The sequence below is a fragment of the Manis javanica genome, chromosome 4 (assembly GCF_040802235.1).
Source record: "Manis javanica isolate MJ-LG chromosome 4, MJ_LKY, whole genome shotgun sequence".
In the NCBI taxonomy this organism is placed as follows: domain Eukaryota; kingdom Metazoa; phylum Chordata; class Mammalia; order Pholidota; family Manidae; genus Manis; species Manis javanica.
The window spans coordinates 53,721,295-53,734,614 of record NC_133159.1 but is presented as its reverse complement, the minus strand read 5'-3'; the positions used below and the strand labels follow the sequence as shown (position 1 = coordinate 53,734,614).

At 40.1% G+C, this 13,320-nt stretch overlaps 1 protein-coding gene across 3 annotated transcripts in view; it reads right to left on the bottom strand.

Annotated features, from left to right (window-relative positions):
* Nucleotides 1–4,589: 4,589 nt before the first annotated feature.
* DNAJC6 (DnaJ heat shock protein family (Hsp40) member C6) overlaps nucleotides 4,590–13,320 on the bottom strand; it is a 127,531-nt gene continuing 118,800 nt past the window's right edge. For all 3 annotated transcript variants that reach the window (XM_037024386.2, XM_037024388.2, XM_037024385.2), the window contains exons 16-19: nucleotides 12,680–12,943; nucleotides 9,881–10,023; nucleotides 8,062–8,238; nucleotides 4,590–6,880 (exon numbers count right to left, since the gene is read on the bottom strand). In XM_037024386.2, coding sequence (XP_036880281.1) covers nucleotides 6,779–6,880; nucleotides 8,062–8,238; nucleotides 9,881–10,023; nucleotides 12,680–12,943 — 686 coding nt within the window. In that variant the 3' untranslated portion in view covers nucleotides 4,590–6,778. The remainder of the gene's footprint in view (nucleotides 6,881–8,061; nucleotides 8,239–9,880; nucleotides 10,024–12,679; nucleotides 12,944–13,320) is intronic.

The following is a 13,320-nucleotide window of genomic DNA, read 5'->3' as shown; positions in this document are numbered from 1 at the left end:
TCCCTCAGTGTAACCCGACCTGCGGCCGCGAGCCTCTGGGGAGTTTCAGAGCCCCCAGGCCCTCCACCCCCGCCCCCAGCCCCACCTCGGGCCCCGCCTCCGCATAATCCCTGGACCTGCCCCATGCTCCGCCCTTCAGTCTGCGGGTTGGGACCTTGCCTCCTCCTGAACCGCCTGGTCTGTGGCCGCGGACACTCTTCCGCCACCAAGTCAGGACGCGCCAAGCGCAACACAGGCCTGGCTGCGCGGTTCCTAGCTGCAAAGAATGCTGCCTGAGGGTGGAGGTCAAGAAAGTGGGAGTCGGAGAAGGAAGGGAGCAAGTTACTGTCGATGGGGAAGGAAGGCGAGAGCCGCTTACCTGCACTGCGTTCTCTGAGCCCGGCTACCCGTGCGTGTGTGTGTGTGCCCGTCTGTGTTTGCTTGACTGTGGCAGAGGTGGGGATGGGGGCACCTGATAACAGGCCTGGAGCAGACATACCTCGCGAAGATCTTGGCGTACCTTGCTTAATACCAACTTTAGCACCTTTCCAACATTAGCGTTTTCTTCTTTACACCCAAGTTTAAAGACAAAGACCAGTAAGATATTTTGCGCCCAACACTTTCATGAACCTTTAAATAAAGAGTTATTTTTAAAAATGCCTTGGGGACTCAAAGTCTGCAAGTAATCAAAGTCAGTTTAGACCTCAGAGAGCCATTTAACTCCTCGTGGGAATGGAGAGTTTTCTCATGGTGGGAACAATCTGGAAGAGACCTTAAAAGCAGTCTAGTCCAAGTGCTTCTGCAAAGAGTCTCAGAGGATAGGACTTGCCTGCTTCACACAGCTCTTTGGAGGAGGCTCAACTACCCCTAGCTGAGAACCACTCCACTGTATGCTGCTGCCCCTCTTCTCTTGCTGTTTCTTAAATTTCAACGGGACTGAAAGATAAAGGGGTTCCTGGGAACCCACGTTCCTCTGCCTACCTGAGAAGTATAAACTCTAACCACCAGTCATTCAGGATCCCTGCTGTGTTTACTTTTTCAAAACTGTGCAGTGAACATACTGTCTCAATACATGTTTACTTGTGGATTTATTTTTCTAGCTCCTCCCATTTCTCCTCATAGATGGAAAGTACACTTATTAAAAATAATGCGTCTCTAATACCGGCCTCACTGCAGACCCTTGGAGATCCAGAATTATGCTGTGCTCACTCTGCTTTTGTAGCCTGCATCTATTCAGAATCTTTGAGAACATGTTTTTCTTTGAGTGTCACATTCTTTCCAATACCTATTAAAGCATTCGGGGGAAAGCCTAAAACACTGGAAGTCTGTCCTTTTTAGTTCCCTTTCTGTAGTGCCAAGCTGCTCTCAGGAAAAAGTTACCACTTTTTCCCCCTTATTAAGTGATGAGGATCTTCAATAGTGTCAAATCTCCCCATTTTCTTTTCCATTCCCAACCATCCAGCATGTGTCAGGAAAGCCATTTAACAGTTTGTTGGAGCCTTCCAAGTCAGCCTGAGGTCGTCCCACAGAAGGGAAATTATTTTGGAGAAAAGTGACATTACTTCAGAGGCATAGCTTGGTTGAGCACCTACAGGTGAGGCTTAGCGGTAAGAAGCTGAAAGATGGTGAGGAGTAAAACGATGAAGTGTTTGCACAAGGGAAACAGGAAAATACAGAGACAATATTTGTCTCTAAGTTTCCAGGATCTACTCCCACTGGTGGGGGCATAGTGGGGGCTTCCCACACAACACCAAGCAATTCTCAGACACCAGAAGGGTGTCCTACAAGACTGCCTCCCGCCCCCTTTCAGAGGCCAGTGACCAACCGGCTGTAAACTGAAGGTTCCCACGACCTCCTCCCTTGGACATCAGACACCAGTGACAAGTTCAGGTTGTCACCTGTGCTACTGAAAAACTGATCAGAGGTTCCTAGGCCCTCCTTCTCAGGTTCCATTAATTTTCTAGAGTGGTAGTTCACAGAAGTCAGAGAAACATTTTACTCACTAGATCACCAAGTTTTTTATAAAAGGCAATTAACTCAGAAACAGCCAGATGGAAGAGACGCATAAAGCATAGTATGTGGGAAGGTGCTAAGCTCCCATGCTCTCTGAGTGTGCCCCAATCCCTAAATCTCCATGTGTTCACCAACTCAGCTCTCTGAACTCTGTCCTTTTGGGTTTTTATGGAGACTTCAGTACATAGGCAGGACGGATGAAATCAATGGCCATTGGCAATAGGTTCAACCTCCAACCCCTCCACCCTCCCCAGAGGTCAGAGGATAGGACTGAAAGTTTCAACCCTCTAAGCACAGGGTTGCCTCCATTGGCAACCAGCTCACATCCTAAAGTGCTTTCCAAAAGCACCATTAATCCAACAGAAGACTTCTTTATCACTCAATGCTGAGAAAATTCCAAGGGTTTAGAGAGCTATGAGCCAGAAACAGTATGAGAAATATATTTTGATCATCTGAATAACCAAATATCTGTCTTAAAAATCACTGTCTCCAAGTTCATCACAGTCTCCAACAAGTTTCCTGCCCACACCAGTTGGCCTTTCGAGTCTGCTGAACACTTTATAAAGAGAAAGCTATCTTGACAGAGACTTTGCATCTCCTGAGATAATCTGCTATCCTCTTGACAGATGTTGCATTGAAAAATTGTTCCACTTACTCATTCCACATTACTCAAGAAAAAAAGTCACCAAAAATAGAAAGTAAAACCTTAGAAGCTGAGCCTCATCACTGATTTGCCTTCAATATGGTTTTGGATTATAAGATCTGTGTCCTCTGACAGATTGCCAAGGTATACAGTGGACTTTGGATAAATTTTTATATTCCCTCTTTGCATAGAATTCTTTTATACTATGAAGTAGGTTTTATTATCTCCATTTTACATATGGGAAAACTAAGGGTCAGATAGTAACTAGTGAGTAGGGAAGCTGAGAGCAAGTTCAAAACTGTTCAACTCTACAGTCAACATTTGTACTATTGCCCACAAATCTTGTGCACCAAGGAGGCAGGAACTGTCCTAGAAATTAGAAATAACAGCAACCCCTAATGTTTAATGGGCAACCAAATCCATTCATTAATTTTTATTTTTCCCTTACACATTTATTAGTATCTTGCATACAGTATCTGGAAAATATACAGTTAACAAGATTTTGTAAATTCACTATATATAGTATCATCTCTCCTTATCCTACAGAAAAGATCTAGCCTTGAACCACAGTTCTGGGTAAACCTCTCCATGCTTCCTTCTCCTGAAGTAAGATTTACAAAACCTGCCTCCCAGAACTTCTTGAGAATTAGATGAGAAAACTAATGCATATAAAATAGCCCCTAGGGCAGTGCATGCCAGATGAATACAGCAGCATCATATCTGCAGCGGGGCAGGCTCTCAAGTCAGTGCTTAAGTTTAAATTATGATGCAACACTACTGAAATCTGTGTTAGTTTTCCTTCTTCATTCTCAACCACTTCTTTTCACATAGCCATTCCTTGTACAGAACCTACAATTCAAGTCTCTGCCATTTTATGCAGACACATCTTACCAGCCCAAGGAGATGAAAATAAGGGCCAAGGCACAAGATACTTTTGATTGCTTTTCCCTACTCATGTTACCCACTCACCACAACCAGATGACCTTTCAGTGTAATTCCAGTCCCATCACTGACCCACAGTGATGATATACTTTGTCTTATGGACTATCAGTAACAATAACAATAGCTACTATTTACTGACTACCCACTTGATAACAGTTCATATACACAGTCCCTAATTCCTACAGTGAAGAGTTGCTGGAATTATCTCTATTTCACAGGTGGTAAAAGTAAGACAGTGTTTAAGAAATTTGCCCAATATGACAGACCTTAGGTGGAAAAACCAGAATTCAAAACCAGTCTATTGGTCATAAGCTAATACTGTACCACTATGCCCAAAGAAGTCCACTATAGTTCTTGGTTATCTTTAGGACAATCAAAACTCGTTTACTTGACCTAAATTACCTGATAGATGATTCTAGCAGGGAAACTGTCCTGCTACTGTGATACCTGTTTCCAGAATTCAACTTTTGTGTTCATTCTTTACACAATGTTTCATCAGTGGCACCAGCATCCAACTTGAACAATCTTCTAAGGACAGTACAGTGATGGTTTAAATGCTTTTGATTTGTAGCATATGCTTCTAAATGAACATGCTGTTTCTGTCCATAAAGAACCAAAATACATTCTCTATGACAAAGTCCCTGACTCCCAGGATCAATCCATTTGCCCCAGCATGCAAATACAGTTTTGCAAATCCTTTAATATTCTCCTAGGATTCTCACTAGGATTTCTATGCTAATTCTTTTTGAAACATGGTATTCAAGTACAGTGATCAAAAATGTGTGTGTGTTTGGTGGGGGAGACAGAGAGAGGCTGGCTGCAAAGAATGTCAGTGGGGGTGGTTAAAGTATAAATACAGAAATCCTGTTAAATCACGTTTTGGTGCAAACGTATTATATGCTTGTCATATTCTTCCCCCACAACGTTCCTAAAAGTGAATCATGTTGGAAGATGTAATTCAAGCTTGTCATTATATTCCTACAAGTGCAAAAATAACTTAGGTTTCTACAAATATTTTTTAGCCTTTTAATATACATTACAAATATTTTAGACCAATCACATTTTGTTGTGTAACATATTTACAAAACAAAAAATATATTACAATAAAAATGAATGAAACAGTGCATCTGATCAACAACAAGCTCTGTCACAACCAGATATTTAAAAGGAATGCAAAAACCTCTTGGTCTGTGTGTAAGAGTTTTGAGATAAATAGGGGTCCAGAATTCTGTATCTGGAAAAGAGATGGGAGAGCCCCCCAATTTAAGTTAGGTAAGATTCTTTCTCATTGCTAATTACATGATGTTTAATGATGTTTCAAACTGTGAACATTGATGAATTACCAAAACATTATACAAAGATAATATAGTTCATTTCAAAATGTACGTGACATTCACATAATATTCTTTTAATTATTATCATTATATACTGTAGTTCACACAATATCTACAGGTGTAAATGAGAAAAGATACAGGTCACAGCAACATGTCTCACATTCCAGTTTTAAGTAAGACAAGCACATAATGGATCAAACATTATTTCATAGTACATTAATAAATAACACCTAGGTATGGTTCCCATGAACAGTTTACAGCTGTATATTAAAAAGAGAACATTTTCTGCAAGTTTCACATTGTTAGTAAAAGGTAAAATAAATAATGAGCCTTTATAGCCAGAAAAGAGAAAGAAAGAGAGAAAATTCTATATAGAACATAAAGTATTTTTGACATGCTGCTTTTCTGGTACAGTTTGCCACAAGAAAATTAAAATAGAAACAAAAATGATTGTCTTTCAAAAACAACTTTTGAAAGCTTTTCACAATATTGAGCATGAACTTTTTGAGATTAGCATGGAAATCTTTTTGCCCATCTGCTTTGCATATATATACTATGCACATTTTGTATGTGCAAAAGAGACCTGCGAAGGTCCACAGATAGCAACTAGCTTCCCCCTCAAATTAGAAACAGCCAAAACACTGAACCGAAATGCAACCAGTGTGTGGTCTACAAAGGTTGCATTCCTATCTTGCCTTCACAGATGTCCCTGTGTGAATGTTGTTCCTATAGATTCCCAACTACTTTTAAAGCAATAAACCTCACTGTAATAATCCAAGGGGTTCAGTTTCACCTGGTGGGGAGAGGAACCTGGTTTCTCGAAGTGTACTCTGACAAACCATCAACCCGGGCTGAAGGCGAGGTTTTTCTATCAGGTCTCTCACTGCAGCTCTCTTTGCTGCAACTGCGCAGGTCTCGGTACCAGTGGTCAGTGTTCTATCCTTTACTGCAACCACTCAAAAACCTCGGACAGGGACTCCACACTAGACACTGCTCCTCATAAATGGTAACTGTGCAAAACTGCTTTTCAGCCTGTTTCTAACTAAGAACATCACACAAAAGGAAGAGCATTAAACCTCACGGCAAAATTAGAAGTTTGTTTCACATCACTTGTAGTAGAGTTGTTATGGTATTAAGACATTTTCTTTTATCAACCACAACTTTCTAAAGAGAAAGGAAGGTAGCAGTCCAGATTTCTGGCCAGGAATAAAGATTTCTATATCACAGAACCCCTATTTTCTTAAGTCAGCATTTTCACTAACTTTTAGCTTATCTAGGAAGAGTTGGTGGTAATCACTGGGTTATAGTATAATCACCTCCCACAATTCAAGTTCTTTTACGTCTGTTAGTTCTCTTGACCCAAAGAAGTATACACATGCTAAAGACCATAGCAAATTTCCATAAAAATAAAATACTTGGTGGTCCTATTCCTGGAATCTATGTAAAGCCATTGCTCAAATTATATCTTTCCAAGAAAATTTCAAAACCATTAGTTAAAATCCATCAGGTAATCCTAGTATCATGACTTTTGCTCATTACTCCTATTCCGAGACAATGAGATGGGTGTTATGAGTTCAGAAGCCTCTATTTTCCATTTTCCCACAAAACGCTGAGTAGGCTTCCCAAAGCGCAGGCTGGAATGTTACAACTCTGCAAGGTCATCTGGCTAAGTTCCTCTTCTGCTTTGGGACTTGAGAAAACAAACATCCACATTCCTTATGAACAAGGAATTAATTCACAAGTAATTTCACAGTTTAGTACTGGATACATGTTACTGAAGTTTTTGGTTCATCTGGGAAAACCTCAGAATCGTGATATACACTAAGCATTAACACAGGTCTGCAGCAGAGATGGAAAAGCATATAAATTAGTACAAGGGCTTTTGGCCTTGATTTTCAAATTCAGACCAGGCATCATTGAGCTCCATGAAAATCATCTTTGCATACTGTTCATAGGGTTGCCCAGTAGCCTATAGAAAAAAAACAACATAAACCCACACACATTAGATACCACAGATGAAAATTTTATTTACATTAAAAGTTTCACTGCTAATATTTAGACTCTAAGTATTTGAAATGTTTCTCTATTAGGTAATTTTTCTTTTTACAGCCCAATATATGTGAACCTGATTACTATGAGCTCTTCAAAACTCCCTTTCCTTAGAAATTCACATATGGTTGTACTAATCAGTCAATAGGTAGAAAAATGAGAACTTCTTGGGCAGCAAGAGATGTATCCATTCTCCAAAAGTATCTACCAAATGAGAAAGGCTCATGACAGCCTATCCCCAATTGATTGTCTGTATTCTAAACTGCCATTTTTCCATTTCTAAAAAGAGTTAAGTTCTTGGAGACCCATAACCTAGGTACACAGTTTGTGGATTTTTCTGGACTCCTAGTTCTCTTTCTCTTTCAATTCATTGAAATGCAGTGCTTCTCATTAATTTTTCTATTCATATTAGCCACAAAAAGTGGTGAGAGATGAAAATCAAATACATCAAATTCAAGTGTGTGTTCCTAAGTTTCAATCATAACCTCAACATCATAGGACTGGCATAGTCTACATCACAGCAAGACAACTCACTCCTGTTGAGAGTTTTCTATGTATTATGATGTCAACTGGGCCATGCAGTAGCTGAAGTTTCTGACAATGTAGAACACATATATGTGCATAAACTTCAGTGGAAACATAAACTGGCATAAACAATATAGCCATGCATTTAGTTCCATTTCAGTTATTTTGTTAATTCTCACTAATTTTGCCATCTACATTCTAAAGCTTTTTCATGACAATCCTGGCTAAATATATTGCTGTTACCTCTCTAGGAGAAAAAAGTGGGTTCTTAGCCCATCCTTACTATTACAAGTCAGGACACAATTTACTTCTGATCTCTAAAAATTAGTGGTGAATCATACACCTCTCTAGATAAAGCCCCCATTTTGTTATTTGAAGTATGTAGTTTGATTTCTTTTCTTCCACTTTATTAAGTATAACTATTTGTTTATATACCTGATTTTATCCCACAGAATTGACATTATCACATAAATGGCCTAATAACCAGCAAACTGAAAGTATGATGTTTTAATACACGTTCATAAACTAATGAAATGAGGACCAGACAAGCGATCCAATACGGCCAGTTACACTCACTTTATCTGGGTGCACCACCAGCACAGCCTTCCTGTACACCTTCTTCACCTGCTCTGGTGTGACCAGGTCTGCCATGCCGACTGGTTTCCACTTGGTCTCCCCAGCCCACAGCACAGTGTGCATCGTGGACAGAAGTGCTCTGATATTTCTCTCTTTGCCTTCAATCCATTCCAGAATCTGTACATGGATGGAAATTAAAATATTCAAATGTTTTCGAATCCAGAAGGTCTCCCCCAGGACTCTGGAAACCCTTCCACTCCAGCAACATGGAGCATGTGGGGCTCCCTACCTACTCCAAGCTGTTTCCTTTACCTGGAATGCTCTTTCACCTCCACCTGTCTCTCTGTTTAACTCTTCATCACCCTTCAAATACCTGCTCTGGAATTTTATAGTGTTCATCTTTGAGAGTTTGAATTTCTCCTTCTCTCCCCACCCCAGCATTAATTACTCACTCCTAAAGCAAAACTCCATAAGGGCACACACCACATCAAGTTTGGTCTCTGCTGTCTGCCCCTGTCTAGTATAGTGTCAGTACACAGACACCAAATATCCCTTGAAAAAAAGGAACAAATTTTTCTGGGTTACTTAAACATGCTGCTATCATAACATGCACCACACTTTATTATAATTGCCTGTGTGTTTGTCTTTGCCTGACTTTAGGCAGAGCTATTTGAAGAATGGCACTGTTTCTTATACATCACTATATCTCAGGAACCATATATAACTTACCTAGCTCAAAATGGAGCTAAAAATAAAAAAGTTCAAAAATTGTTAAATGATTTAATCCACTTAGTCTTTCATTCAAGCTATAGGCATTCATAGTTTGTATCTTCATAGTTAGAGCAAGTGAGGGGATTAAATTGAAGGGTTTGTAGTAATGCATCAGCATGTGGCACGTCATAGGAGCTCAGTGCATATTTGCTGGTGAGTGAATGGTTTTGTCGAGGTTAATGATGTCTCTTCTCCCAAAGAATTAAATAACCGGTACTAACTAAATAGCCTAACATGGTTTAAAAACATAAATTACTTTTTTTATAGAAAACTGTCAAGAGTTTGCCTAATGAGCAAAGTTTATCTAGATGAAGCATAAAGTTTTTGGAAGGAAAGCCTCTGGATGTTATATAAAGTGAAAAATATATGCAAACAGAGGATCCTGTACTGTACTAAAAAAGATACCAAAGAATCTATATATTATACTCAAAAAGGTATCAAAGAAGCTATACATCTTTAATGAATGTTTGACTCTGGAAATATGTGATATTTAATATTTTCAAAATGTGTAAGATTGCCTGGCTGTGCTAGTCCTGATTTGGGGAATGTTTTAATGTAGTAACAGACTAGACATTCATCTTCCAGTTGGTTATAGTGTCAACATATTTAGTATTTTGTCATGCAGGAATTCAACCTCTTCTTCTGTGAAGAGGATTATAATTCTCTTGATCTTTACAAATTATCTCACCATCTCACACAATTCATCAACACAACCATCATTTTGCTTCCAAGCCAACCTGGGTCCATCTGTCCACACAATAACCTTATCTATGAAATAACATCTATTTCAACATGTTTGAAAAAAAGGAGCTAGATTAGCTGGTTTGCAAAATTAAAAAAATAAATGGAGAAATATTCTTTTTCCCCAAATCAAATCTTACCTAGACTTCCAGAATCAGAAACAGATATAGGTAGATGGGCTCTGGCTAAAAGTGGAGGGTTACAGTAAGGAAGCCAGGCACCAGGAGTGCTGATGGCTCTACACACATGACCTTGTCACATGCCTTTGTCATATAGGATAATCCCACTGGGGTAGGTGCTCACTTACCTTTAATTTCTCAGGATCCATTTCCTTAGCCATTTCCTCCTTTCTCATCTCAGCTATTGTTCGAGGCCCCTTTTTGTCCTTGTGGGCATTGAAACCTTGACCAGAAAGTAGGTCTTCAAAGTCAGCTGCTTTTTGTTTCCCTTCTGCAATACAATTTTTGAAAAATGACTTTAGTTTTAACTCTTAAACATAATATTATATCATTATCTTGTAATACTTAGAGTCTTCAAAGACTTTTTCATGTATTGATTTCCTTAATCCTCACACTTACCCTGTGAGTAGGGTATGAGACTGTCATGTCTATTTGACAGACGAGGAAAGTTAAGTCTCCAGAATCATATACCATGTCCATGGCAAAAGCTATGGGCTAGATCATTAGACTAAATCCAATTCTGTAATACTGTCTCTACTGTATCATCTATTTACAGATGAGAATACTCATAATACTGCCCCCTGCCCCCAACCCTGCTCATGCAACTAGTTAGTATCAGTGATGGGACTATGATCTGAGTCTAGTACTTGAAAGCCATGGCTGCCACCACTTTTCAGCTGCCAGTTTTAGTCCATCATAGGGCTCTTTTTCTCCAAGTCTAGTTATGCCCTCACAATCTTTCCAATGTTTGGAGAGCAGCCTAGCATGGGGGTAAAGAACCAGAATCCCCAAGTTTGAATTGTAGCTCTGCTACTTAATAGCAATGTGACCCTAGGGCAAGTTACTTACTATATCCATGCCTCAATTTCCTCACCTGTAAAATGGGAATGGCATTAACAGTATTATTTGCCTCTTAGTTGTAAGAATTGATATGTTAATGTTTTAAAGTGGGTTGAATAGTGTCTATTTAAATGTTATTCAATTAAAACAAAACAGAACCAAAACACAGCAGTCCATGTAGTGAATGCCCATCAACCAAAGTTGGTGTCTGAACTGAACTCCATTTGTCATCTCTACTGTGAGGCATTCTGAACACACACGTGCACATGCACGTGCTAAAATGTACATACTCTGGGGCTAGAGATATTTTCTGTCTTGTTCTCTGCCATAATCTCCAATGTTTTCTACACTGAAGATGCCCCATAAATATGTGCTAATTGAAAACACTTACCCATATCTACTCAAAACAAAAAGTGAAGCTCAAAACAATAACAAAAAAATAAGCCACATGACTTTATGGAATTGTCCAAGGAATGCCCACTAATAACCAAGGAAAATACTAAATATTCCCAACTAAAGTACCCCTACTATGTTAGTTTGTGAGAAGGCACCGATGTCATACCCAGTAGAGTGTGGCCGTTAAGAACAGGGATTATGCAACATGGATGGAGCTGGAGGATTATATGCTCAGTGAAATAAACCAGGCAGAGAAAGATAAGTACCAAATGATTTCACTCATCTATGGAGTATAACAACAAAGCAAAAACTGAAGGAACAAAACAGCAGCAGACTCACAGAACCCAAGAATGGACTAACAGTTACCAAACGGAAAGGGCCTGGGGAAGATGGGTTGGAAGGGAGGGATAAGGGGATTAAGAGGCATTATGATTAGCACACATAATGTAGGGAGAGCACAGGGAAGGCAGTATAGCACAGAGAAGACAAATAGTGACTCTATAGCATCTTACTACGCTGATAGACAGTGACTGCAACAGGGTATGTGGTGGGGACTTACTAATGGGGGAAACCTAGTAACCACAATGTTACTCATGTGATTGTATATTAATGATACAATAATTTTAAAAATAAATGAATAAATAAATAAAAAAGAACAGGGATTGTGGAGCCAGATTGCCTGGGTTCAAATCCTGGCTCTGTCACCTACAAGCTGTATGGACTTAGGAAATTATTGATCTTTGTCACAGGTTCCTTATCTACAGCATGGTAATAATGTGAAGATTATGTGAAGTAATACATGAGATGGCTTAAAACAATACCTGACATATAGTAAGCTCTCAGTAAATATTAGATAACTACTAGAAAAAAAGCAGAATTTTCTTTCCATGTTCCAAAGAAAGAAAGTCCTATTTCCTCATCATGTCCCTATACATTCTTAGGTATGATCAAATCAACTGAAATATAAAATATATCTTAACAGGCCTTTTAACAAACTCAAATTTAACCATCTCTGCTCTGCCAAATATACTATTTTTCACTTGTTATCAAGACTCCCATTCAAAAAAAATCCCATCCAGAATATCCTCCAGCTTTAGCTGTTGCCCATTTTGTGTTCTTTCAACTTTCTTCTCAGAATAGAGAAAAAGAAAATATTCTCAGTAACAGAGGAAACCCAGTGACCTCAGGGACATCCACAAACCATAGAACCAGAGTACATGCAAACGTCTGAGACATAAGCTCCTCTAACTGGGATCCAAGGGCAAACATGAATGCAGTGCTTGAAAGGCTCCCAAACCTTCTCCTCTACCCTCTCTTCCAAAGAAACTACAGCTTCCAGCTCCATGCACCCCTCTACCACATCCGTTTGGCAGCCAGAGTACCCACTGTGTGCCACGCTCTGGGCTCGGCGCAATGTGTCAAACAAAACAGAGCCCCTGTCCTCCTCTAGGTGTGAGGAGAGACAGACAAGAGAGCCAGCAGTCACAGACTATAGACAAGTGACAGAAGCGGGTAAACCCAGCTGCTCCAGGCAGTGTTGGAGTGAGGGATCACTTTGTGTCTCTACAACTGTAAGATGGACTCAGAAACCACTGGAATTGTTTTCTGTCTCTTTCTTTGGACATACATACATACAGGCAGTGTGACAACACAGGCCTCCCTAGAGCCAGGCTCTGTATCATCATCCTTACCCAAATTAGTTGGTCCTTTCCCACGTTCATTCTGCCCCCCAGGCATGGCTGAGAAGCTGACATTGTAGTTGGGTCGGTTCTGGGGAGAGGAGTGGGGCATGCTGGGCTGCGGCTTAGACTGTGTCTGCTGCCAGTTGTAGCCACCTGCCTGTTGCCATCCTCCACCCATAGGCTGGGGAGATGCTTTCTGTGGTGAGCTGAGAGGTGGAAAGCCTCCACCCAATCCAGTTGGTGTGGAGGGTTTGCTGGCAAATGAAGAACTACCTACAGGAAGAAAAGGGAGAAAGAAGGTCATGCTCTTTTGAGTAGCTTCTAACTTTTGTTTCCCATGGTATTATTTGCAGTAACTTTAGTGAAAATTGCCTTGACTGACAGCACAATTAACCTTCTTGACAGTTAAAGAAACTGCAGGTATATATTTCCCTTGACCCCCACAGTGACATTTTTTGGTGTATATTAATAGCCCCATTTTATTTCTTTAGAAGAGCAAACTGCAGCTCAGATCAGTTAAGTAATTTTCTCAAAGTCACACCGCAAGCAAGTGGCAGAAGTGGGACTCAAATCCAAGTCTCTGACTCCATGCCAGAAGAGCCGTGGCTCTTCCCACCATGCCATCCTTCCCCTCCTTCCTAAAGTCTAAG